Source organism: Mustela putorius, unplaced genomic scaffold (assembly GCF_011764305.1).
Source record: "Mustela putorius furo isolate JIRA1106 unplaced genomic scaffold, ASM1176430v1.1 tig00003845_pilon_pilon_pilon, whole genome shotgun sequence".
Classification (NCBI taxonomy): domain Eukaryota; kingdom Metazoa; phylum Chordata; class Mammalia; order Carnivora; family Mustelidae; genus Mustela; species Mustela putorius.
This window is the reverse complement of record NW_025421998.1, coordinates 31361612-31388495: the sequence shown is the minus strand read 5'-3', so window position 1 is coordinate 31388495 and position 26884 is coordinate 31361612. Positions and strand designations below refer to the sequence as shown.

General features: G+C 37.3%; 1 protein-coding gene across 4 annotated transcripts in view; it reads left to right on the top strand.

Annotated features, from left to right (window-relative positions):
* The window catches only part of SLC25A40 (solute carrier family 25 member 40), a 53582-nt gene that overhangs the window by 1829 nt on the left and 24869 nt on the right, over window positions 1-26884 (top strand). For 3 of the 4 annotated variants that reach the window (XM_045089763.1, XM_004739662.3, XM_004739660.3), the window contains exons 2-5: window positions 18457-18524; window positions 20084-20204; window positions 21496-21555; window positions 23792-23898. In XM_045089763.1, coding sequence (XP_044945698.1) covers window positions 20108-20204; window positions 21496-21555; window positions 23792-23898 — 264 coding nt within the window. In that variant the 5' untranslated portion in view covers window positions 18457-18524; window positions 20084-20107. Of the gene's footprint in view, window positions 1-3380; window positions 3416-18456; window positions 18525-20083; window positions 20205-21495; window positions 21556-23791; window positions 23899-26884 lie in introns of all 4 variants that reach the window. The other variant, XM_004739661.3, reaches the window with a different exon arrangement.

Genomic DNA, 26884 nt, shown 5'->3' with positions numbered 1-26884 from the left:
TTCTGTGCTTTCCCATATCCCCTAAACCTTCCAAAGACCCTATCCTCCCTTTCTATCACTATAATTCCCTACACTGACAAATTTTCTCAAAAGTACACCATCTCCTCTTCAAGTCCCTTGTTCTTAACTAGTAAGACTTTTTGTTTATAAAAAGCTTTAAGGGGCGCCTGGGTAGCTCAGTGGGTTAAAGCCTCTGTCTTCGGCTTAGGTCATGATCCCAGGGTCCTGGGATCGAGCCCCACATCAGGCTCTCTGCTCAGCAGGGATGTAGAATGTAGTTAAAGTCATGGAAGGAAATGAAATTGCCTGGGAGAGCATAGGAAATAAGAGAAGCAGTGTAGAGTAGACGATGATGAAATAGTGAGAAAAATGGAGAAAAGGCCAGAGAGTTAGGAAGAGAACTGGGAACAAAACTTATCATCCAAAGTCACAGAATTAGAAACATTGGGATCATGCAGTCTTCACTATCTGGCTTTGGGTAGTTTTGAGTCTCAATTTTAATCTAAGAAAAGGGTGTAATTAATACTTCCGATGTGAGGAAGAAATGAAACATTTTTGATAGCTTAATTAGTACACACAGTGAGAGCTCAGTGAGTACTACCCTTCTAGTGACCTCTGCACCAGCTCCTCCATCTTCAAGAATTCAGAAAGGCCAAGACTTGAAAAATGGGCCTTTGATTCTAGTGTTTAAGATGTCATTGTTTTCCGGGGCACCTGGGTGGCTCAGTGGGTTAAACCTCTGCCTTTGGCTGGGTCATGATCTCAGGGTCCTGGTATCAAGCCCCCTATATTGGGCTCCCTGCTCAGCAGAGGCTCTGCTATCCTCACCCTCTGCCCACACCCCTTCAAGTGGGCTCTTTTTTCCCCCTCTCACTTTATTTCTCAAATAAATAAATAAAATCTTTAAAAAAAAAAAAAAGATGTCATTTGTTTCTTTAGTAGGACTTACATATATGACTAAGATATAAGTACTAGTTAAGAACAAGGGACTTGAAGAGGAGATGGTGTACTTTTGAGAAAATTTGTCAGTGTAGGGAATTATAGTGATAGAAAGGGAGGATAGGGTCTTTGGAAGGTTTAGGGGATATGGGAAAGATTTAAACATATTTCTATTGAACGTTAAAAATGAAAACTCAGGGCACCTGGGTGGCTCAGTTGTTAAGCATCTGCCTTCAACTCAGGTCATGATCCCAGGGTCCTGGGATCGAACTCCACATTCCATCGAGTTGGGCTCTCCACTTAGCGGGAAGCCTTGCTTCTTCCTCTCCCACTACCCCTGCTTCTGTTCTCTTTCTCGCTGTGTTTCTCTCTGTCAAAGAAAATAAATAAAATCTTAAAGAAAAAAAATGAAAACTCACTTTATGTTCCAGTGAAAGCTGAGTTACCTTTCATATTTATTTTATTTTTTTTTAAGATTTTATTTATTTATTTGAGAGAGAGACATATTTATTTTAATGGGGAAACAGTAGCAAAGTTGTATCCTAGCTTTTAGACACACCCTTAACTGCATTGTAGTGATAATACAAGCTCTGAATAAGCAGAAAGTCTGTTTTACTGGTCAATAATTTTCTAATCTGTAATTCAAGGTTAGTTTTTAAAAATATTATTGGAATTCAGATCTTTTGGTAGGTACAGGAAAGACTTGGTCATGTATCTATGGCCTGGATGCGTAGAAACCCCCTTACTTATGTCAATAATCAGGACTGTTGGTAAGATAATAAAGTTTATGTTAAAGTATATCTTAAAGTATGCTTCAGGTGAAGGATATACATTCAAGAAGAACTGAATGGGGGACGGGGCAAGGTTATTTGTGGTGAGACATTTGTTTAAAGAGTTGTATTAAGTAAAGTTTGAAAACACTGAGCAGAATCATTGTCTAAGTAAATGAAAATTTGGCTGTAAATCAGGAGAAATGAATTTCATTCAGTACTGGCTCTATTCCTAAGAAGTTTTGTCACCTTGGGCAATTTTACCTCTTATAGTACATCATAAATGGAGACAATTGTCTGCATAGTCTGCCCCATATCTTTTTGTGGTTACCAAATGAAGCCTAATCTCCTTTTTCAGGCTATCTCACACATACATCCAAATTTGAGTGTTTTGTTCTGGGCACACTTTCCTATTGTCTTTCTTTTGCTTAAGCCTCTCCAACTGTTCCTCTTCCCTGTTCATAGCAAGCCCCATAGCTTAGATTGAGCTTTATCTCCTGCTCATTTGGGGCTTTATGTATTATTGCTATTTGATTTATATGCTAACTATTGATATATTATCTTCCGAAATATGTTCTCTTGTTTTTTTTTTTTTTTTTTAAGATTTTATTTATTTGACAGAGAGAGAAACAGTGAGAGAGGGGACACAAGCAGGGGGAGTGGGAGAGAGAGAAGCAGGCTTCCTGCCAAGCAGGGAGCATGCAGGGCTTGATTCCAGGACTCTGGTATCTTGACCCGAGCCAAAGGCAGATGTTTAATAAATGAGCCAGCCAGCTGCCCCTTGCTTGCTATTTTTTTTTAAGATTTTATTTATTTATTTTGACAGAGATCACAAGTAGGCAGAGAGGCAGGCAGAGAGAGAGAGGAGGAAGCAGGCTCCCCGCTGAGCAGAGAGCCCCATGTGGGACTCTTGATCCCAGGACCCTGAGATCACGACCCAAGCCAAAGGCAGCGGCTTAACCCACTGAGCCACCCAGGCGCCCCTGCTTGCTATTTTTTAAATTTAATTTTCATATCTCATAGTCTCAGTACCCTGGTGAGTTGGAGGACCTAACGGTTTTCAGTGGTTGTTAGTTTTATAGGCTAAGCATATGAAAAGATAGCTGTAGCACTGGAGTCCCTGTCTCAGGTAGTGGTGGGCTCAGAAACCAGGGAAATTCAGTGTATCAAGACCTTGAACACAACTTCAGTGAAGGGTAAAAAAAACGCAGAAAAAACAAAACAGGAGGATTCAGAATTTGAAAGTGAATTCAGACAATATGATTTGCAGGTCACTATGACATCTGTGGGAACTGTTAAAGATAATGAGTTGGTTCAGAGGTGATATGTCATTCTGAACTAGAGGGTAAATACCTTAAGGGTGGTAAAGAATACATACTATGTAACCATGACTATAAAATAATCTGTTAATCCCACTTTCATCTTTCCTTCTGCATTGATTGAGCACCTGCCACGTGTTATGCTCAGTGAGATGGGTCTACATAAGACCCCATAGAAATCTCATTATGTAAATTTTAAAAGTTTCTAATAAAGTAGTCCCTTCTTATCCCAGATTTCAGTTATCCTCCATCAACCATGGCCCAGAAGCAGATGATTTTCCTTCTGACCTATTGTCAGAAGGTCAGTAGTAGCCTAATGCTTTATTAACCTCACTTTGTCTGAATCACGCAGGCACTTCATCATCTCACATTATCACAAGAAGGAGGGTGAGTACAGTAAGATATTTTGAGACAGCAAGAGACCACATTAACATAACTTTTATTTTAATATATTATTATAATTGATCTGTTTTTATTTACTGTTAATTTCTTTTTTTTGTTTACTGTTAATTTGTTAGTGTGATTTACTTTCTGATTTCTTAATGTGTTAATTTCTAATTTATAAATTAAACTATCCTATCATAGGTGTGTGTATATAGGAAAACAAATACGTTGAGTTTGTTACTGCCTGGGGTTTCAGGCATCCACTGGGTGTGGTGGAATGTATCCCTTGGCAGGTATAGCTTCATAAAATAGAGCCATTTTAAATGTATAGATGGACTTATAATAAATATGTATGACCATGTAATTACTACTGGAATCAAAATACAGAACCTTTCAAATTTTTGTTAGGCTGTATGTTTTTAGTTCTCTTAGTTATATATCTAATACTGGAATTGCTGGGCCATATGAAAATTTTGTGTTTAACATTTTGAGGAACTGTCCAACGTTTCCACAGTGGCTGACTGGTTTTACCTTCCCACCAGCATACGTAAAAGGTTCCCCGTTTCTCCACATACCTATCATTCTTTTTCTTTTTCCTTTTTTTAAAAATTATGAACTTTTTACTGCTGTGAAGTGGTATCTCATGGTATTTATACAATATGCTATGCTTACCACAAGTATAGCTACCAAAAGATATCATAGAACCCTATTACAATACCATTAACTATATTCCTGATTCTATCTTTTATCCCAGTAACTTTTTCAATACGTAGCTGAAAAACTATCTCTCACTCCCCTTCACCCATTTTGCCTGTTCCCCCATCCCCTACCCTCTGGCAGGCATCAGTTCACTGAACTTGTTCCATATATATGTAAAATCATAGGGTATTTGTCTCTACAGCTGATTTATTTCACTTAGTGTAACCTCCTCCAGGTCTATCTGTGTTATTAAGATGGTAAGATCTCATCCCTTTTTATGGCTCAGTAATACTACATTATAATATGTAAATATATATAGCATCTTTTTTATCCATTCATCTATTAATGTATACTTGGGTTGCTTCCATATCTTGGCTATTATAAGTAAGACTGCAATAAATATAAGGGTGTATATGTATTTTTGAATTATTGTCATTGGATTTTTGTTTGTTTGTTTGGGTTTTTTTTTGTTTGTTTGTTTGTTTTTTTGGTAAATATACCACAGTAGAATTACTGGATGATATGTACTTCTGTTTAAGTTTTTGAGGAACCTCCATGCTGTTTTCCACAGTGCCTACACCACAACACTACAACAGTGTTGGTGGGAAAAGGGTTCCTTTTCCTCCACATTCCCTCAGTGCTTGTTATTTCTTGTCTTTTTCATTCTAGCCATTCTAACAGGAATAAGGTGATATCTCACTCTGGTTTGATTTGCATTTCCCTGATGATGACTAATGTTGAGGATCTTTTTGTACGTCTGTAAGCCATCTGTTTGTCTTATTTAGAAAAATGTCTATCTGGATCCTTTGCCCTTTTTAAAAATCATATTGTTTGTGTTTTTGGTGTTGAATTGTGTGAGTTCTTTATATTTTTGCTTCCACTAGTATTGGATAATCATTTGCTTGTATCTTCTCCCATTTGGTACATTGCCTTTTTCTTATGTAGATACTTCCTTTGTCAGGTGAAAGCTTTTTATATCAGTGTAGTCCTAGTGGTTTCTTTTTGCTTTTGTTTCCCTTTCCTGAGGAGACCTCTACAAAAATGTTGCTCTGGTCTATGTCAAGGAAATTACTGCCTATGTTTCCTTCTAGGAGTTTTGTGGTTTGGGGACTCACATTTAGGTTCTTAATCTATTTTGAGTTTATTTTTGTGTATGGTGTGAGAAAGTGGTCCATTTCCATTCTTTAGCTTGTAGCAATCCAGTTTCCTCAGCACCATTTTTTGAAGAGACTGCCTTTTCTCCATTGTTTATTCGTACTGCCTTTGTTGTATATTAATTGACCACGTACGTCTGGGTTTATTCCTGGGCTGTCTATTCTGTTCCACTGATAAATGTGTCTATTTTTGTGCCAGCACCATAATGTTTTCTCTTCATTACTACAGCTTTATAGTGTATCTTGAAAACTGGGATTGTGATGCCTCCAGCTTTGTTCTTCCTTCACAGGATGCTTTGCCTATTTGAGATCTTTGGTGGTTCGATACAGATTTTGATATTACCTATCTAGTTCTGTAAAAAAAAAAAAATGCTATTGCCATTTCATTTATTTATTTTTAAAGATTTTATTTATTTATTTGAGAGAGAGACAGTGAGAGAGAGCATGAGCGAGGAGAAGGTCAGAGGGAGAAGCAGACTCCCCATGGAGCTGGGAGCCCGATGTGGGACTCGATCCTGGGACCCGGGATCAAGACCGGAGCCTTGGGCAGTCGTCCAACCAACTGAGCCACCCAGGCGTCCCTGCTGTTGCCATTTTAATAGGGATTGCATTCAATCTGAAGATTGCTTTGGGTATTATGGACATTTTAACAATATCCTTCCAGCCCTTCAGCATGGGTATCTTTCTCTTTGTGTTGCCTTCAATTTATTTCATCAGTGTTACATAGTTTTCAGAGTACAAGTCGTTCATCTCCTCGGTTAAGTTTGTTCCTAGATATTTTATCCTTTCTGGAATAAATGTAAATGGAATTATTTCCTTAATTTCTGTTTCTTCTACTTTGTTATTGGTGTATAGAAATGCTACTGATTTCTGCATGTAACTTACATCCTGCAGCTTTACTGAATTCATTTATTCTAAAAGTTTTTTTGGTGGACTCTTTAGAGTTTTCTATGTATAGTGTCATGACATCAGCAAATGGTGACTGTTTAACTTCTTCTTTACCAATTTGGATGCCTTGTCTTTCTTGTTTGGTTCCTGCAGCTAGGACTCCAGTACTATATTAAATAAGAGTGGCAAGAGTGAACTTCCTTTTCTTGTTCCTAAAGGAAAATATCTCCATTTTTCACTGTTGAGTGTAATGTTCACTGTGGGTTTTCCATTCTTTCTATCTGGCCTTTATAATGTTGAGGTATATTACCTATAAGCCCACATTTTTGGGGTGGCTCAGTCAGTTAAGTGTCCAACTTCTGATTTCAACTCACGTTATAATCTCAGGATTATGAGATCGATCACCGCATGAGGCTCTGCTGGGTATGGAGCCACCTTAAGATTGTCTCCCTCTCCTTTTTCCCCCTTTAAAAGAAACAAAAACAAAAATAAACTTTTTGAGAGTTTTTATTATGAATAAATGTTGAATTTTGTCAGATGCCTTTTCTGCATTTGTTGAAATGATCATGGGATTTTTGTCATTTATTTTGTTGATATGGTATATCACAGTGATTGATTTGTGAATATTGAGCCATCCTTGCATCCCAGGAATAAATCCCACTTGATCATTGTGAATAATCTTTTTAATGTATTGTTGAGTGTCGTTTGCTAATATTATGTTGAGGATCTTTGCATCTGTGTGCATTAGAGATATAGCCCTGTGATTTTCATTTTTTTGTAGAATATATATTTGGTTTTGATATAGGGTAATGAAGGTCTCATAGAATGTATTTGGAAACTTTCTTTACTCTTCTGTTTTTTGGAATAGTTTGAGGATAATAGGTATTATTAACTATTTTTTAAGTGTTTGGTAAAATGCTCCTGTGAATACATCTGGGTCTGGACTTTTGTTTGTTGGAAGTTCTTTGATTATGGTTTCCATTTCATTACTAGTAATTGGTCTGTTCAGATTTTCTATATCTTCATTCAGGTTTGGAAAGTGTATATTTCTAGGAGTTTATCCATTTCTTGTAGGTTATCTAAATTCCAAACATATAAATTTTTCATATTATTCTCTTAGAATTTTTTGCATTTCTATGGTGTCAGTTGTTAACATTCTTTATTTCTCATTTTCTATCCTTTTTTAATGAGTTTGGCTAAAGGCTTATCTGTTTTGTTTATATTTTCAAAGAACCAGCTTTGGTTTAATCAGCTTTTTTTTTCTTTCTAGTCTCTATTTCATTGATTTATTCTCGATCTTACATAGTTCCTTTTTTCTACTCATCATGGGCTTTGTCCTTATTCTCCTAGTTTCTTTAGGTGTAAAGTTAGATTTTTTTTTTTAAATGTTTTTCTTCTTGAGGTAGAGCTGTATCATTTAAATTTATTTGTTAGAACTGCCTTTCTTATGTCCCAAAGATTTTGGACCACTATATTTTTATTTGTCTAGATGTATTTTTTTTAATTTCCTCTGATTTCTTGGTGTCCATTGGCCATTTAGTAGCATTTTGTGTAGCCTCGACATGTGTTTTCTTGTATTTTTCTTGTGATTGATTTCTAGTTTCATACTGTTGTAGTTGGAAAAGATCCATGATATTTCAGTCTTCCTGATTTATTAAGACTTGTTTCTTGGCCTTAATGTGGTCTATCCTGGAGAATGTTCCACGTGCAATTGAAAAGAATGTGTAGTCCATTTTTGGATGGAAAGTTCTGTATATGCTTTTAGGTCCATCTGGTCTAATGTTTTCTTCAAAGACTCTGTTTCCTTGTTGATATTCTGTCTGGATGATCTACCCATTAATGTAAGGGGTGTTAAAGTCCCCCTTAATGTTTGCTTTCTGCATATAGATGCTCCAGTGTTAGGTTTGTGGGTATTTACAATTGTTAAACCTTCTTTTTGTGTCTTTAAGTATGAAATTAGTCTCCTGTAGTCAGCATATAGTGGGGTCTTGGTTTTTTATCCATTCCTCCACCCTGTCTCTTTTGATAGGAGCATTTAGACATTTACATTTAAATGTGTACTTATTGCCATTTTGTTAATTATTTTTTGGTTGTTTTTGTAATTCTCTTACTTTTTTTTCTCTCTTGCTCTCTTTCTGTGTGATTGATGACTTTCTGTGTTTTGCTTGGCTTTCTCTTTATTTTTTATGTATCTATTACAGGTTTTTGGTTTGTGTTTACCATAAGGTTCATGTATAAAATCTTAGATATATAACAATCTATATTTAATTGATGGTCTTTTAAGTCCAAACACATTCTAAAAGAACTTTTTTTGCATTCTAAAAGAAACTTTTCCATCTTTTATGTATATGTTGTCATATTTTACATCTTATTATTCATAATTTTTTTGCTTCTAAGTATCACCTTTTCCACTTAAAAGAAATTCCTTTAACATTTCTTGTAAGGCTGGTTTAGTGGTGATGAACTCATTAACTTTCATTCATCGAGAAACTATTGCTCCCTCAATTCTGAATGATAACCTTTCTGAGTTGAATATTCTTGGTGACAGGTCTTTTCCTTTCAGCTCTGAATATATCATGCCACTTTCTTCTGGCCTGCAAAATTTCTGCTGAAAAATCAGCAGATAGCCTTACAGGGTTTCCCTTGTCTGTAACTTTTTTTGTTTCCTCCTTGCTAGTTTCAAAATTTTCTATCTTTAACATATGTCATTTTAATGCTTATTTGTCTTATTGTGGACCTCCTTGGGTTCATTTGTTTGGAACTCTCTATGCTTCCAGATCCTGGATGTCTGTTTCCTTTCCCCAGTTAGGGAGTTTTTCAGGTATTATTTCTTCACATAAGGTTTCTGTCCTTTTATGTCTCTCTCTTCTTTTTGGAGGCCCTATAATGTGAACTTTTGTTCACTTGATGTTGTCTAAGAGATCCCTTAACTTATTCTTGTTTTTTTCTTTCTTTCTCTCTCTTTTTTTTTCTTTTTCTGATGCTGAGTTTGGATGCTTTCAGTTACCCTGTTTGCAGGTTGCATAACTGTTCTTCTGCAGCCAAGTATCTACTATTGATTCCCTGTAATATATATTTCATTTCAATTACTGCATTTTTGAATTTTAATTGTTAGATTTTTTTTTTAAGTTTTCTATCTCTTTTTTGAAGTTCTCAGTTCTTTTCTCTTCAGTCTGGTTAGCATCTTTGTGATCATTGCTTTCCACTCTATGTGGTGTACTTCTTATTTCTATTCATTTTTTTTTTCTTATTCCTTCATTTGGAGCAACTTCTCTCTCCTAATTTGCTTGACTTTGCTGTGTTTGTTTCTATGAATTAGTGAGTGAGTACTTTTACACTTGAGGGTATGGTCTTATTATATGGTCAGACCCTGTGTTGACTATGTGTGCCTGGTGACTTTGACTGGCTGGAACTATCTCGAGCATGTGCTGGGGGTCCTAGAGTATGCCACATTGGGCTGCCCTGGTGGAGTGACCAACGCTGAAGTGGGCATGGGCCAGGGCAGTTCCAGGGCTCTCCATGAAGAAGGCACCCTGGCAGCATAGCTAAAGCTGAAGTGGGTCCAGGGGGGGTATCCTGTCCCATGCAGAGGGCACACTAGTGGGATGACTGAGGCAGGGCACAGAACAGGGGTTCCTGGCATGTTCTCTGTAACAAATAAATTTGAGGTGGAGCCTGAGTTGGGGTGTCCCTGGGTGCTCTGCATTCTGAGCACTCCGGCAATGTAGCTGTAGCTAAAGTGAGCTGGAACTGGGGTGGACCCTGGGCTTCCCTTCCAGCATGTGCCCTGGGAAGATAGCTGAAGCTGAAGTGTTTGCAAGTCTGGGTGTCCAGGGGTGCTCACTGCAGAGTGTGCCTTGGGAGGGTGATTGGAGCCAAGGTCAGCATGGGCTGGGGTGTCCTGGGGGCACTCCCTGAAGGGGCAGCTTTCCAGGTGATTGGAGCTGAAGCAGGCATGAGTCAGGAGGTCCTAGAGTACTCTGTGCTAGGAGTGAAATGGTGTAGGCCTGAGGTGTTCTGTGGTGCTTATGTCTGTGTCAGCTTGGCATAATAGCCAGTGCTGTAGTGAGCACCCACCAGGGGTCTCCTGTGTATACTGCCCTGGAGCTGCCTTAGTGGGACTGATAGGTCTGGTGTAGCTGGACCTGGGACTCACTGAAACTATAGGCCAGCTGTGGCACCCAGACCTTGCTCCTGTGTGTGCTGTCAGTTTGGAGGGACATAAACCATGGACCTCACCAGCACCACTGACCCAGAGAGAATTCCAGTAGCTCCCTCGCTGTTTGGTGGAGGTCTAGGTCTGGATCTTTTATATTTTAGTTGCTCTTTTAACCTATGCATTTTTTTCTGTGTCCCAGGGCATGTGGAGCTATGGCAGGGCTCACTGAGGTGGCAGGCCAGCAATGGTGCCCAGAATTGTGCTCCACTCTGCATTATCAGAGCAGAGGGTAAACATAAACTGTGGCACACTCACCAGCCCCTCCAGTGTCAAGAGAGGTCCAGCAGCTCCCTGGCTGATGGAATTCTAAGGCTGATATCTTAAACTGAGACTTTTTTTTCTATGCCCCAAGGCAGACATATCTGCTTTAGGTTCCTCAGTACTATCCGTTCCCTTTTAGAAAGTGGGAAGGGACAGTAAAGTCTCCTCCAAACTGAGAAAGTACTTTGAGACTGAAAAACAAAATAGGCGGTTTTGTACAGTTTACATAGAGTTTTATTCAGGGTAACTTACTGACAAGGGAGGTTTAGGTGGAGAATGATCCACGGCAACTGCATAGTTTTTCTCTGCAAAGTCTGGACTTCAATACACAGATTTTATAGAATAAGTGGACATGCAAAGGGCATTGTAGTGAGGCTAAAGGGTTTGCATGTAGCTCAAAGGATTCATGAGCACCTAATTGACAGTAACCTTTAATTAGATCTTGGGGCACCTCCTATGTGTGAGGAATGGGAAAGACTGTTATCCTTAACAGATTCATGGAAGGACAAATTAAGCCTTTCCCTATCCTGAACTTGGCAAGCATTTCTAAGGTATGTAGATTGAGTCTCCAAGGGGCCTGAAACTCATAGCCCAAGAAGGACCATTAAGTGAAATGAACAAGATGGTGGTCTATTTTTTTTTTTAAAGATTTTATTTATTTATTTGACAGAGAGAAATCACAAGTAGTCGGAGAGGCAGGCAGAGAGAGAGAGAGGGAAGCAGGCTCCCTGCTGAGCAGAGAGCCCGATGCGGGACTCGATCCCAGGACCCTGAGATCATGACCTGAGCTGAAGGCAGCAGCTTAACCCACTGAGCCACCCAGGTGCCCCCAAGGTGGTGGTCTAAAGATGGAATCAGTATTGTCAGCACTCCTACACTTCCATTACAGTCCCCTGCATTTGGGGGTTCCCTTCATTATCTTCTATCCATCTCTCCTGCTGTCTTCTGTGTGGTCTCTCTAGCCTTTCTTTATATGTTCTTTTTTGTGCAGAAGCTGTTCAGTCAGCCCTTGGTTCTTTAAGAGGAACTGCTCTATAAATAGGTGTAGATTTAGTATGTCCAAAGGAGAGTTCAGGGTCTTCCTTTGTCACCATCTTGGACCAGAGCTCCACCTCTTCTAGTACATTTTGTGGATGTGTGTGGGGTTTTCTGTTTTGAGGGGGATGTTTGGTGGCTTCTGAAGTGATTACAATTAGTATTTTAACTTATAACAATCTGGTTCAGATTAATACCAATTTAATCTTAGTATACAAAAATTTGCTTTCTTATAGCTCCATTCCTTACCTTCTCTATGCCTTTGTAGTCACACAGATTAATCTTTATATATTGTATGCTTATAAGCAGAGATTTACTTTATTGTTTTATCCTGTTACCTTTGCCACTGCTCTCATTTGTTTATGAACTCCAATTACTTCATGCTCATGAATTGGAGGAATTAATGTTTTTATGTTAATATTTTATGTTAGTATGTTAAAATGTTTGTACTATTCTTAGCAGTCTACAGATTCAATGCAATCTCTACAAAAATATCAATAGCATTTCTTACAGAACTGAAACAAATAATAAAACTTTCATGGAACCACAGAAGGCCCTGAATAGCCAAAGCAATCTTGAGAAAGAACAAAGCTGAAGATGTTATAATTCTAGATTTTAAAGTATACTGTAAAGTTTGAGTAACCAAAGTAGTATGGTAATGGAAGAGTGAAACAGGATAGATCACATGGAACAGTGGAACAGCCCAGAAATAAACTCACACTTAACATGGTCACTTGATCTATAACAAAATAGGTAAGAATAATACAATGAGGGGATGACAGTCTCTTCAAAAAATGGTGTTGGGAAAACTAGATGGGTATGTGCAAAAGAACAAAGCTGGACCACTTTTTATACCATGTACAGAGATAAAATGGATTACAGACCTAAATGTAAGACCTGGAACCATAAAACTTAACAACAACAACATAGTAAACTTTCGGATGTCGGTCTTGCAATATTTTTTTCTGGATCATTCTTCTTTAGGGAAAAAACAAAAATAAGCAGTTAGGACTACATGAAACCAAAATCCTTTTGCAGAGCAAGGGAAACCATCAACAAAACAAAAAGGCAGGCTCCCTACTGAGCAAGGAGCCCGATGTGGTACTCAATCCCAGGACGCTGGGATCATGACCTGAGCCAAAGATAGCCGCTTAACCAACTGAGCCACCCAGGCGTCCCTCAAATTTTTATTTAAATTCTAGTTAACAGATAGTATAATACTGGTTTCAGGAGTTGAATTTAGTGATTCCTCACATATAACACCCAGTTCTCAACATAAGTGCCCTCCTTAATACCCTTCATCCATTTGGCCCATTCCCTGCCCATTTCCCCTCCATCAACCCTTAGTTTGTTTTTTATAAGTAAGAGAGTCTTATGGTTTACTTCCCCCTCTCTTTTTTTTTCCTTACGTTCATCTGTTTTGTTTCTTAAATTCCACATATGAGTGACATCACAGTGGCATTTGTCTTTCTCTGACTTATTTTGCTTAGCATAATGCACTCTTGCTTCATCCACATCATTGCAAAGGGCAAGATTTCATTCCTTTTGATGACTAATATTCGTGTGTCTGTGTGTGTCCCCACACACATATCCCCCACATCTCCTTTATCTGTTCTTCAGTCAGTGGACATTTGGGCTCTTTCCATAATTTGGCTATTGTTGATAATGCTGCTATAAATACCAGGGTGCCTGTGCCCTTTCAAATCAGTACTTTTGTATCATTTGGATAAATACCTATTATTGTAATTGCTAGATAAGGGTAGTTCTATTTTTAACTTTTTTAGGAACTTCTATACTGTTTTCCAGAGTGGCTGCAGGAGCTTGCATTCCCACCAACAGCGTAAGAGGGTTCCCCTTTCTCCACATCTGTGCCAACACCTATTGTTTCCGGTGTTACTAGTTTTAGCCATTCTGACAGGTGTGAGGTGGTATCTCTTTGTGGTTTTGATTTGTATTTCCCTGATGAGGAATGACGTTGAGTATTATTTCATGTGTCTGTTGGCCATCTGGATGTCTTTTTTGGAAAAGTATCTATTCATGTCTTCTACCCATATCTTAACTGGGTTATTTGGTTCTTTTGGGTGTTGAGTTTGGTAAGTTCCTTATAGATTTTGGATACTAACCCTTTATCACATAGGCCATTTGCAAATATCTTCTCCCATTGCAAGGCTGCCTTTTAGTTTTATTTACTGTTTCCTTCACTGCGCAGAAGTTTTGTTTTTTTTTTTTAAGATTTTATTTATTTATTTGACAGAGAGAGATTACAAGTAGGCAGAGAGGCAGGCAGAGAGAGAGGAGGAAGCAGGCTCCCTGCTGAGCAGACAGCCTGATGCGGGACTCAATCCTAGGACCCTGAGATCATGACCTGAGCCGAAGGCAGCGGCTTAACCCACTGAGCCACCCAGGAGCCCTGCGCAGAAGCTTTTTATCTTAGGGTCCCAATTGTTCTTTTTTGCTTTTGTTTCCCTTGCCTTTGGAGATGTGCCTAGTAAGAAGTTGCTATTCCCGATGTCAAAGAGTTGCTGTCTGTGTTCTCCTCTAGGATTTTGATTTTTTTTTTTTTTGGTGTGTTTTTTTTGTTTTTTTTTTGTGTTTTTTTGTGGGGTTTTTTTTGTGGCAAATTTAGATCTTCCCTCCACTTTGAATTTATGTTGTGTGCAGTGTAAGAAAGTGGCCCAGTTTCATTCTTCTGCATGTGGCTGCTCACTTTTCCCAACACCATTTGTTGAAGAAACCTTTTTTTTTTTTTTTTCATTTGATACACTTTCCTGCTCTGTTGAAGACTACTTGACCATATAGTTATAGGGTTTTTCCTGGATTTTTTTTTTAAAGATTTTATTTATTTATTTGACAGAGATCATAAGTAGGCAGAGAGGCAGGCAGAGAGAGAGGAGGAAGCAGGCTCCCCGCTGAGCAGAGAGCCCGATGCTGGACTTGAACCCAGGACCCTGAGATCATGACCTGAGCTGAAGGCAGCGGCTTCACCCATTGAGCCACCCAGGTGCCCATGGATTTTATTTTCTTTTCCGTTGATCTATGTGTCTTGTTTTTGTGCCAGTACCATACTGTTTTGATGACTACAGCTTCGTAATACAAATTGAAGTCCAAAATTGTGATGCCTCCCACTTTGCTTTTCTTTTTCAACGTTGCTTTGGCTATTCAGGGTCTCTTGTGGTTCTATGCAAATATTTTAGGATTGTTTGTTCTAGTTCTGTGAAAAATGCTAGTGGTATTTTGATGGGGACTACATTAAATGTGTAGATTTCTTTGGGTAGTGTAGACATGAAAACAGTATTTGTTCTTCCAATTCATGAGTATGGAATGTTTTTCCATTTCTTTGTGTTCTCTTCAGTTTGATAAGTGTTCTATAGTTTTCACAATACAGGTGTTCCACCTCTTTGGTTAGGTTTATTCTTAGGCTTATTGTTATGGTTGTTGGTGCAGTTGTAAATAGGATCAATTCCTTGATTTCTCTTTCTGCTTCTTCATTATCGGTGGATGGAAATGCAACAGATTTCTCTACATTGATTTTGTATACTACTACTTTGCTGAATATGTGTATCAGTTCTAGTAACTTGCAGGGGCGGGTAGTCTTTGGGCTTTCTACATAGAGTATCATGTCATAGTGAAAGTTTGACATCTTCACGGCCAATTTGAATGCCTTTTATTTCTTTATGTTGCCTGATTGCTGACGCCTGGACTTCCAGTACTATGTGAAATAGTGAGTGGTGTGAGTGGACATCCCTGTCTTGTGAGTGGACATCCCTGTCTTGTATCTGATCATAGAGGAAAATGTCTCAGTTTTTCCCCATTGAGGATGATATGAGGGAAGTACGTTGATAGGACTGTAAAGAATTTAAAGCCCTGGAGAATACATCATAAGTTCTAGACAAACCAAAACCACATTGAGATACCACCTTACACCAGTTAGAATGGCCAAAATTAGCAAGACAGGAAACAACGTGTGTTGGAGGGGATGTGGAGAAAGGGGAACCCTCTTACACTGTTGGTGGGAATGCAAGTTGGTGCAGCCACTTTGGCAAACAGTGTGGCGATTCCTCAAGAAATTAAAAATAGAGCTTCCCTATGACCCTGCAATTGCACTACTGGGTATTTACCCCAAAGATACAGACGTAGTGAAAAGAAGGGCCATCTGTACCCCAATGTTTATAGCAGCAATGGCCACTTTCGCCAAACTGTGGAAAGAACCAAGATGCCCTTCAGCGGACGAATGGATAAGGAAGATGAAGATAAGGAGTATGTATACTCCATATACACTATGGAGTATTATGCCTCCATCAGAAAGGATGAATACCCAACTTTTGCAGCAACATGGACAGGACTGGAAGAGATTATGCTGAGTGAAATAAGTCAAGCAGAGAGAGTCAATTATCATATGGTTTCACTTATTTGTGGAGCATAACAAATAACATGGAGGACATGGGGAGATGGAGAGAAGGAAGTTGAGGGAAATTGGAAGGGGAGGTGAACCATGAGAGACTATGGACTCTGAAAAACTACCTGAGGGTTTTGAAGGGGCAGGGGGATGGGAGGTTGGGGGAGCCAGGTGGTGGGTATTAGGGAGGGCACGTATTGCATGGAGCACTGGATGTGGTGCAAAAAACAATGAATACTGTTACGCTGAAAAGAAAAAAGAATAAAAAATCCAGTAACATTAATTCTAAGTTCTAAAATGTTACATCTAAATTTCTGACTTTTTCCTTTTAACATTCTGTAACAATTACTAGAAACATAACTATCTTTCTGGCTTTAGTTTCAAGTTTGAACATATTCAGATGCCAACTTTGCTGGAATAGATGTCAAAATAAAGCATTGTAGGCCTTTTATTTCTGGAGGAGGAATGTACCTATATTCTTGCATGTGTATATTATTTTCCCACTTATCCATATTCATATAAAAGAATGTTAGGAGTATTTTCTTAGACTTAGAGATTCTGCATATATTTCACAAACCTAAAAAATCCTGTTGTTCAGATTTTTCCATATACAGTAAAATATAAAACAGTAAAAATACATTATACTCACCACCTAGATTTAGCAAATTATTAACTTAGGATATTTATTTTTGATGAAGTATTATGAACTACAACTATTACAGCATTTTAGCCTTTAATATTTATAATATGAATTTCTTCAAAAAAAAAAAAAAGACCCTTCCATTATAACTGGTATTAAACTGGTATTGGTATAATACCATTATCTCACCAAAAAATAATAATTTTTAATTTTATCTAATATTCAGCCCATGTTCAGCCCATATTCAGATTTCTTTATGTACTCTCAAACTGACTTTTAAAATTTTATTTGAACCAGGATGTATCTGGTTGCTGGCTCTCAGAAGATTCCCTTACTCTAGAACAGTTCTCCCTTCCCTGCTACCTTTTTCCCAACTTAATTTCATTGTTATAGAATGAAAACAGTAGTCCTATATGGTATTTCAACTTCGATTTTTTGGCATTCTTTAACCTCTTACTTTAGTCTCTGAATTTTCTATAAATTGGAAGTTAGATCTAATGGATTGTTGAGATTAAAATTAAAGGTTTTTTCCCTGCAAAATGCTTTACAGATAATCCTGATTACATAATTTTGTGTCACAAAATCTAGTTGACTCATGATACCAAGATTGATCAGCATGTTCAGCTTCTAGAATTTTTTGTTTTGTTTTGAAATGATACGAAACATAAATAGGTTCCACTGCCTGGGTGGCTCAGTCAGTTAAGCATCCAATTCTTGGTTTCAGCTGTGGTCACAATCCCAGGAGTCATAAGACCGAGTACCATGTCTGGCTCCATGCCTAGTGTGGAGCCCAACAGCAGACTTGAACTCACAACTCCGAGATCAAGACGTGAGCTAAGATAGAGTCTGACACTTAACTGAACAACCCAGGTGTTCTGCTCTGAGAGTTCTTTTTTTTTTTTTTTAAGCAAAATAAATTTACTGGGACAATGTGAAGATTTATAAATGAGGTTTAATAAATGAAGTTTATTATACTATTTTTTAAAAGATTATATTTTTTTATTTGAGGAAGAAAGAGCAAGCATGAGCTTGCTTGTGGGAGGGGCAGAGGAAGACAGAGAAGCAGACTCTCCTCTGGGCAGGGAGCCAGGCTGACACAGGGTTTGATCCCAGGACCCCAGGATCAGGAGCCAAAGGCAGACACTTCACCGACCAAGCCACCGAGGTGCCCTGAAGTTTATTATACTATGAAGTTTTATAAATGAAATTTAATAAACGTAATATGAGCATTTGTGGAATGCTTTTCATATTCCTCAAAGCACTTAATAGAAGGTATTTAATAAATATTTGTCGATTTGTCTTTTTCCTTGTTTTTTAAAGATTTTATTTATTTATTTGACAGACAGAGATCACAAGCGGGCAGAGGGGCAGGGAAGCAGGCTTCCCACTGAGCAGAGAGCCCGATGTGGGGCTTGATCCCAGGACCCTGGGATCATGAACCGAAGGCAGAGACTTTAACCCACTGAGCCACCCAGGTGCCCCCACCCTTTTTTTTTTTAATTTGACAGACAGAGATCAGAGGCAGGCAGTGGGGTGGGAAGCAGGATCCCTGCTGAGTAGAGAGCCCAATTTGGGGCTTGATCCCAGGACCCTGAGATCATGACCTGAGCCAAAGGCAGAGGCTTAACCCACTGAGCCACCCAGGCACCCCTGTTGATTTGTCTTTTAAGGCTTTTTTGCATGCTCCTTTCCTTGAGGTTCTCCCTTTCTGGTGTGAAAAGATAAGACAATTATTTTCATTTTTCACTACAGATTTTCGCTACTGATGTTACAAACAATAAAATATTGGAGCATAGAGTTGAAGAAAAGACTTAAACCAGGTGAGTAATAATAAAAGTCTAAAGAAGCAATTAAACCACCATTCATTTTTATAAAGTTGATTATTGGGATAATTGATAAAATTGGAATATAAACTACAGAGTATTAAGTTTCCTCAATTTGATAACGTTACTGTGAAATATAAGAATATTCTGAAGTAATTAGAATAACAGGGTGTGTTGTATGCAAACTACTTTCAAACTGTTGATAAAAAAAGTAAATGGTATGTAACAAGAGGGAGAGTTTGGTGAAATTTTGGGTTAATAGGATCTTGTTTATTTCCAGTGGAAGTGTAAATTGGTCCCTCCTTTCTGCAAAGCATTTTGGCAATTTGTCTCAAGTTTTTAGTTGAGCCTCACAATCTTACTGTTTCTTCTGTAGTAATTCTAGAAAGACTACAAAAAGTTGTGTGTATGAAGATATTTATGTAAGAGTGTATGAATAAATAAGGAAAATTTGATGGTAACATAGTTATCTAACAATATGAGACTGATAAATATAAAAAACTGTATTAAAAATGACAATGTACCTCTATATTTATTGATACAGTGTCTGTATTTTTAAGTGCCCACTCTGGCTACTAAGCAATAGAAAAATATATATTTTTAAAAATATTTTATTTATTTGAGAGAGAGAGTGCTTGGTTGCAAGAGCAGGGGGAGGGGCAGAGGAGGAGGGAAAAGCAGAGAATCTCAAATGGACTCTGCACTGAGCCTGGAGACAGACATGGTACTCAGTCTTATGACCCCTGCGATTGTGACCTAAGCTGAAACCAAGAGTGGGACACTTAACTGACTGAGCCACTCAGACAGTGGAACCTATTTGTTTCTTTAAACAAGATCTTTTAAAAAGATGCGTGTACACAGATATATGAATATTTGTACATATTTGACTAGTAAACATGTAATTTGTATGTACATGTGTATCTGTATGTATTATATAATATGGACATGCATATAAATGTATTTGTGTGTACATAGACATTTGGAAAGATGACAGTTACTAGTGGTTACTTTTGAAGAAAAGGTTTATAAGTGATTTTCATACTTTCTTATATTAATTGGCTTTTTGCAAAGGAGTATATGTTTTCTCACGAAACTTTTCTAAGATAATGCTTCTTTCAAAGATTATGTGTTTTTATTTTATACCTTCATAGCAACTTTTGGTGTGCAGTACAAATAGTGATATATTTGCTAACTCTCCATTAGATGAGAGTATTTGAGTAGTTCTTATGAGGCTAAATGCACAAATTCTGAGACTTATTATTCGGGTGCCTTCATTCTGTTACTTGGCCAGAGTCTGTTTCCTTACTGCTCTCTTACCTGTCTCATAAATATGTTGCTGCTCACACAGCTGAAGTGCATTTGGAGAATCAGAGTACATATTTTATTGATGACAGTTGTGTATTGCCTTTGTATAGAACTTAGATATTCATTTTTGATACTCATCAACATGTGCTTTAATATTAATACTGGTTGTTTTTATAGTTTATTTAATTTATGGAAATCAAACTTAAAGGCATGTTTGTTTAAACTTTTATTTTACATCTTTTCCTTAACAGATTTTTCTTCATTCAGTTAAAAATATGGATCCTGAATCAGAGGGACCACAGATTATCAAAGTGACACCTCTTCAACAAATGCTTGCTTCTTGCAGTGGAGCTATACTGACATCACTAATGGGTAGAATAATGTTACTGCTGTAGATTATGTAACTGAATGATTTCCATTTGAGGTCACCATCTGTGAAATAATGCTAAAATTATGATTCATGCTGCATCATGCTCTCTCTCCATGAGCATGGTAACATGAAAAGAACCTTGGACAGAGAATCAAGAGACTTGACTTTTATTCCTTGCTTTGCCATTTGCAGGCTAAGTGCGCTTTGGGATAGTCCCTACTTCTCTCTGAACCTCATTTTTCATCTATAGAAGTAGGGGCTGAAACCAGGAGTTTTTTGAGGTTCCTGTCAATATTGATTTTTTATAATTCTGTTAGCCTTTTTTGAAATAGAAAGAAAGAAGATAGAGTGAAATATTAGTATAACGAATAATACAAAATTTGGACAAGTTATGGTAGAAACAAATACAAATTATTTTTTCCTTTGCTTGCATTAACCATGAATTTCTTTAATTCCTCTGGGCCACATTTTTCTGGTTTTTTAGTCCATTTCTTTCATAGAAAGACAAATGACTTAGGTGATAGTTTGTATTTCAATGGTTTTTAAGTTGGCCAGTTTATTTAAGGTAGATGATTAGGACAAATGTATTGCTTTCAGGTGTAATATTTTACTTCAGGTCAGCATGTTAGTGTTGCAAAGATTTTAGAGATCATCTAATGATTTACCGTGACCTCCTCATTCTTAAAGGGGGAGAAGTTTTCCTAGAACCACTATTTAGCCTTTTTTTTCTACCTGGATAAAATAGCATGCAAATTAAGACCATTCTCCTTTACCATGCTGTTCCTGAATGGACTAACACTGTGTGGTAGTAAAGATGATTTCTGGCTAGCTTATTCAAATCTTCATTATGTATAGTTTTTATTTGATACAGCTGAATTTAACAGATGAGGAAGACTAGTATTGTTTGATTATTGATTAGTTGTAATACAGTGTTATTCTCAAATTTTTACATAGACTTCCAAAACACTTAATCTTTACCTTAGATGATGTATTTTCTTTAAAATACTAGTATTTTAGTTTTAACATTAATGGAATTATTGTTATAGAAATATTGTAAATGACAGTTTAGTAGTCATAAGAGAAATCATTACATTGTCTTCTCATTGATCCTCTTTAAACAGAATTCAGGGTCAAAAAATGAGAATGTTAAATTTAAAACCATTTTAAGATAGTAATCTTACTTATTATATAGTCATGAAGAGGAGTTGATTTGATATATTTTGTGAATTTTGGACAAATATCTGTACCATTTATAAGTATCACTGCCTAATTAAAATTTATGTTTCTTCATAGTGACACCCCTCGACGTTGTTAAAATTCGACTCCAAGCCCAAAACAACCCATTCTCCAAAGGTATGTGTCATGAATGGAGAATATTGTCAAGCTTTTAAGTGTTACTTTATTCATTTTTTTAAAAGATTTTATTTATTTATTTGATAGAGATCACAGGTAGGCAGAGCAACAGGCAGAGAGAGAGGGAGAAGCAGACTCCCTGCTGAGCAGAGAGCCTGATGTGGGGCTCTATCCCAGGACCCTGGGATCATGACCCGAGCCGAAGGCAGAGTCTTTAACCCACTGAGCCACACAGGCACCCCATTTTATTCATTTTTGTTTGAATAATTTTTTTGTTAATTTTTAAAAGCTCATACCTCCTGGGCGCCTGGGTGGTTCAGTGGGTTAAGCCGCTGCCTTCGGCTCAGGTCATGATCTCAGGGTCCTGGGATCGAGTCCCGCATCGGGCTCTCTGCTCAGCAGGGAGCCTGCTTCCCTCTCTCTCTCTCTCTCTGCCTGCCTCTCCATCTACTTGTGATTTCTCTCTGTCAAATAAATAAATAAAACCTTTAAAAAGTAAAATAAAATAAAATAAAATAAAAGCTCATACCTCCTTAGACTCAGGCAGAAATTTTTTTTCAGTATTTGTACATCATGGGGTCTAGCCAGAAAATAAATAATATATAAAACAGTCATAACACTTTTATATACCTAATTAAAGCATAGAATGGTTTAATATTTGAGTATATGCCTTACAAGTAAGACCAGAATTCTAAGCATAGGGGCCTTAGAATCTAGCTTCCTTCATAGTCCAAAAGCTGTGCACATTCTAAAACATTCATCCAACAGTTATCTAACTGTTGCTTGAATATAGTGGTAGAAAATGATTATTTTATCAGGCAGCTTGGTTAATTGTTGGCCAGTAATGTTTATATGAACTTGAAAAGAGCAGTTATACATCTTTATTAGATGGGCAAAAATAGCAATTCCTTGATAAACCTCTTACAGTTTTATAAAGATTATGACAAACATGTTTAACTAGCGGAAAATAGACTGCTTGGACTGTGAGAATGTTGGCTCAGACAGAAATGCCACTCTGATGAGCACAGCACTGAGATGGAATGAACAACAGTTATAGTTCAGACAGACAACAGGATAGATGGATTGTAGGAGGAGACTAAAAGGAAAGCAGTTTCCTACACGCTTAAGAAATCCTTAAAAACAGTAGGAGACACTTAGATCTATGTATCCAAGACTCATATATATGGTTGAACAGAAAAGATAATTTTGGCAGGCAGGGTGAGTCCAATAATGGGAAAGGGTAGCTATGAGGGAAAGTTGAGGTAAATTAACTAGAAGCTGATAAATACCGAGAATGAGCAGCATAAATACAGAGAAAGAGTCAACATAGCACTGTTTGCATTGATAGAGAAGAACTTTTTTTAAAAGATTTTATTTTATTTATTTGACACAGAGAGAGCCCAAGCAGAGGGAGTGCCAGGGAAAGGGAGAAGCAGGCTCCCTGCAGAGCAGGGGGAGCCCAATGTGGGACTGGATCCCAGGAAGCCAGAATCATGGCCTGAGCCTAAGGCAGTCGCTTAACCAACTGAGCTGCCCAGGCACTCGAAAAGTACTTTTTTTAATTGTGTATTTTTCTAATTGAAATGTAATTTACATATAACATTGTATTAGTTTAAGGTGTGCCATCTGAGGACTTGATGTATGTATATATTGCGAAAAGATCACCACAGTAATTTTAGTCAGTCCCCTCACAAAATTAACAATTTTTTCATGTTAAGAGAATTTTTAACATTTACTCTCTTAACAAGTTTCAGGTGTCCATTAGATTTCTGCATATTGTTTATATAAAGTGTATATACAGATATGTATGTTTAATGTATGTGTAATTCAAAAAAAATTTTTTTGTCTGAATTTCCCTTGAGTACCAGAGTTTTCTTGTCAAGTGGAAGAGATGTATACCTATGTGCTCATTTCAAAACAGGTTTTCCTCCTTGATATTCCTATGCATTCCCTCAGATACCCTAAAAGAATTTATTTGTGTGCATTTGCTTACTACATTTATGAAAACATAAGATCCATCAATTTACTCAAATACTTTTCACCACTTTGAGTTTAGAGGCTAGTTCTTTGTCATTAGGTAAATTAATTTATGTATTTTTCATCATAAAAGGTAAAAACAAAGTTGTATCTCTTTTCATAATTTTCTAGTCCACTCATTGTACTTTGAATTTGTTCCTCTGTAAAAATAGTACAGTTTTGTGAAATAATTTTTGACTGTTGGGACCTTTTTTGTTAGGAAAATGTTTTGTGTATAGTAACGGACTTATGGATCATCTGTGTGTCTGTGAAGAGGAAGGCAACAAAGCGTGGTATAAGAAACCAGGACGTTTCCAGGGTACATTGGTAAGGAGATTATGTTATTTATAATTACATTATGTTTTCTGGTTTTATATTTAATCTGTGTATGAAAGATCTACCAGTTGCAGATGAGTATTAAGTCCCTGATATAGTCAGCACACTTACTCACAGTTAAAGCATAGATGTTTAGGCAAGAAAAGGGAAGTACTCCTTTGCTTTTAATTAACTTGTTACTTTCATCTATTCATGCTTTTTTATGTGGAAAGAAAAAATGGAGTCAATATTTTAAAACTTCTTAATTAAAAAAAAATTATGTATGTATGTATGTGTTTTATTTGAGAGGTTACATGCATGCAGGGAGGGGTGTGAGGCGCAGGGAGAGAGAATCCACAAGCAGACTCCCTGCTGAATGCGGAGCCTGACTCGAGGCTTAATCCCACAACCCTGAGATGATGACCTGAGTCAAATTGAGAGTTGGCCATTTTACTGACTGAGCCACCCATGTGCCCCTAAACTATTTTATTTTAACATATTTGTAGATAATACTCAGCTTTAAGAAAAATATACAGACAGATCCCTTGTATCTTTTCCTCCCCCCACCCCCCCGGAGGTTAAGGTCCTACAAAAGCAGTACAATATCACAGCTAGTATATTGATTTTGATACATTAAAGGTATAGAACAATTCTATCGCCACAGCATCCTTCCTGCTCCCCTGTTATAACCACCTGCATTTCCTTTGTGCTCTCAACTGCGCCTTAACTCTTGGCAGCTGGTAATGTGTTCTTCATTTATATCATTTTCTCAGTTCAAGAATGGAATGATAACAATAATATAACATTTTTGAATTAGTACTTTTCACTTAGCATAATTTATCTGGCAATTCATCCAAGTTGTTGCATTTATCAATAGTTAGTTCCTTTTATTGCTCCCTAGTTCCAGAGTATTGATGTACCAGTTTGTTTTCTCGGTTGTGGCCAGTTTAGAGCTTTTTAAAATAAAGCTGCTACATAGATTCATTCTCAGGTTTTTGTGTGAAAGCAAATATTAAAACAACAAACCACTCACTGGTTTTCTCTGGGAGCACTGTTTACAACACTATAAACCAGATATGTGGGTTTTTTCATCTGTGCCAAGCCATTCCTCAGTTACCAGTGAACACCAACCAGGTATCCTATAGTTTAAGTCAATACTGACACCATAAGACTGCTCCCACTTCAGATGACAGTCACAGGCCAGGTTGTCACCTGTGTTTTTGACTAACTGGCTGTAAATCTGAGGGTCCCACAATCCCCTTCGTGGATTCAGTGAATTGCTAGAATAGCTCACAGAACTCCAGAAAACAGTTTACAAACTAGGTGACCAGTTTTTTATGAAAGGATACAACTCAGGAGAAACCAGTTAGAAGGGATGCATAGGGCAGGGCTTGAGGGGTGGGTGTGGAACTTCCTTCTCTTGGTGTGTCACCCTCCTTGTACCTCCATGTGTTCACCAACCTGGAAGCTTCCAAGCCTTATAGTTGAGGGATTTTTATGGAGGCTTTCTTATATAGACGTGATTGATCAAATTTGTTATAAATAACAAAGATACTCTTTTCACCTTTATTCTCTGGATCTATTTTAGGACTGAGAACAAAAGGCTGAATATTATAACAAAAGATGCTTCTATTGCTTTTTGTCAATTAGGAAATTACAGTGGTTTTAGGAACTGTGTGCCAGGAACCATAGACAAAGACCAAAATGTATATTTCTTTTTTTTATTTTTTTAAACTTTACAAAATGTATATTTCTAATTATAAATCATAATATCACCATAAATCTTTGTTTCTCTAGAATAAATACCCAGGAGTGCAGTTACTAGGTCATATGAAAGTTGTATGTTTATAGTTTAAGAAACTGTTCTCTAGACTGGTGGTACCATTTTGCATTCCCAGCAGCAGTATGTAACTATTCTCCTTCCTTGACATCCTCACTAGCCTTTGATGTTGTCACTATTTTTATTTTAGCGGTGATCACTCACTGTGGTTTTAATACACATTTCCTTAGTGGCTACTGATATTGAACATCTTTGCATATGCTTATTATTTATTAGTATATTCTCTTCAGTGAAATGGCTCTTATGTTTCCTGTCCATTTTCCAATTGAACTATTTGTATTTTTACTGATAAGTTTTGAGAACTGTTTATAAAATCTAGACAATAATCCTGTTAAGTGTGGATTTACAAATAATTTTTCCACTCTCTTTTATTTTCATCCTCTTTAAACAGGGTCTTTTGTGGAATTAAAGCTTAATTTTGAAGAAGTTCAATTTATCATTTTTTTTCTTACTTTAGGTGTCAAATCTAAGAATGCTTTATTTTTCTTTAGATCTGAAGATTTTCTCCTGGTTTTTTTTTTTCTATAAGTTTTACAGCTTAATGTTTTATATTTAAGTCCTTTATCCATTTGGAGTTATTATTACAGGAGGTATGAATCCGAGGTTTACTTTTTTCATTGTTTCTGTTCATTTTGCCTTTGGATGTCCAGTTTCATTTGTTGAAAGCTGTCTTTCCTCCAGTAAGGTGCTTCTGCACATTTGTCGACAATCATTTGGGCACACTGTGTAGATCTATTTTTGGGTTCTTTATTCTTTCTCATTTATTTGTCTATTACATATTTCAGTAGCACACAGTCTTTTTTTTTTAAGATATATATTTTTTTAAAATTTATTTGACAGAGAGAGAGATCACAGGTAGGCAGAGAGGCAGGCAGAGAGAGAGGGGGAAGCAAGCTCCCTGCTGAGTAGAGAGCCTGATGTGGGGCTTGATCCCAGAACCTTAAGATCATGACCTGAGCTAAAGGTAGAGGCTTAACCCACTGAGCTACCCAGGTGCCCCAGTGCACAGTCTTAATTACTATACATGTATAATAAGTCCTGCAATCAGGTAGACTGATTTCTCCCTCTTTATTCTTATCTTTCAATATCTTTCAACATTTCAATGTTCAAAATTGTTTTAACCACTCCTAAAGTTCCTTTGCCTTTTCATATAAATTT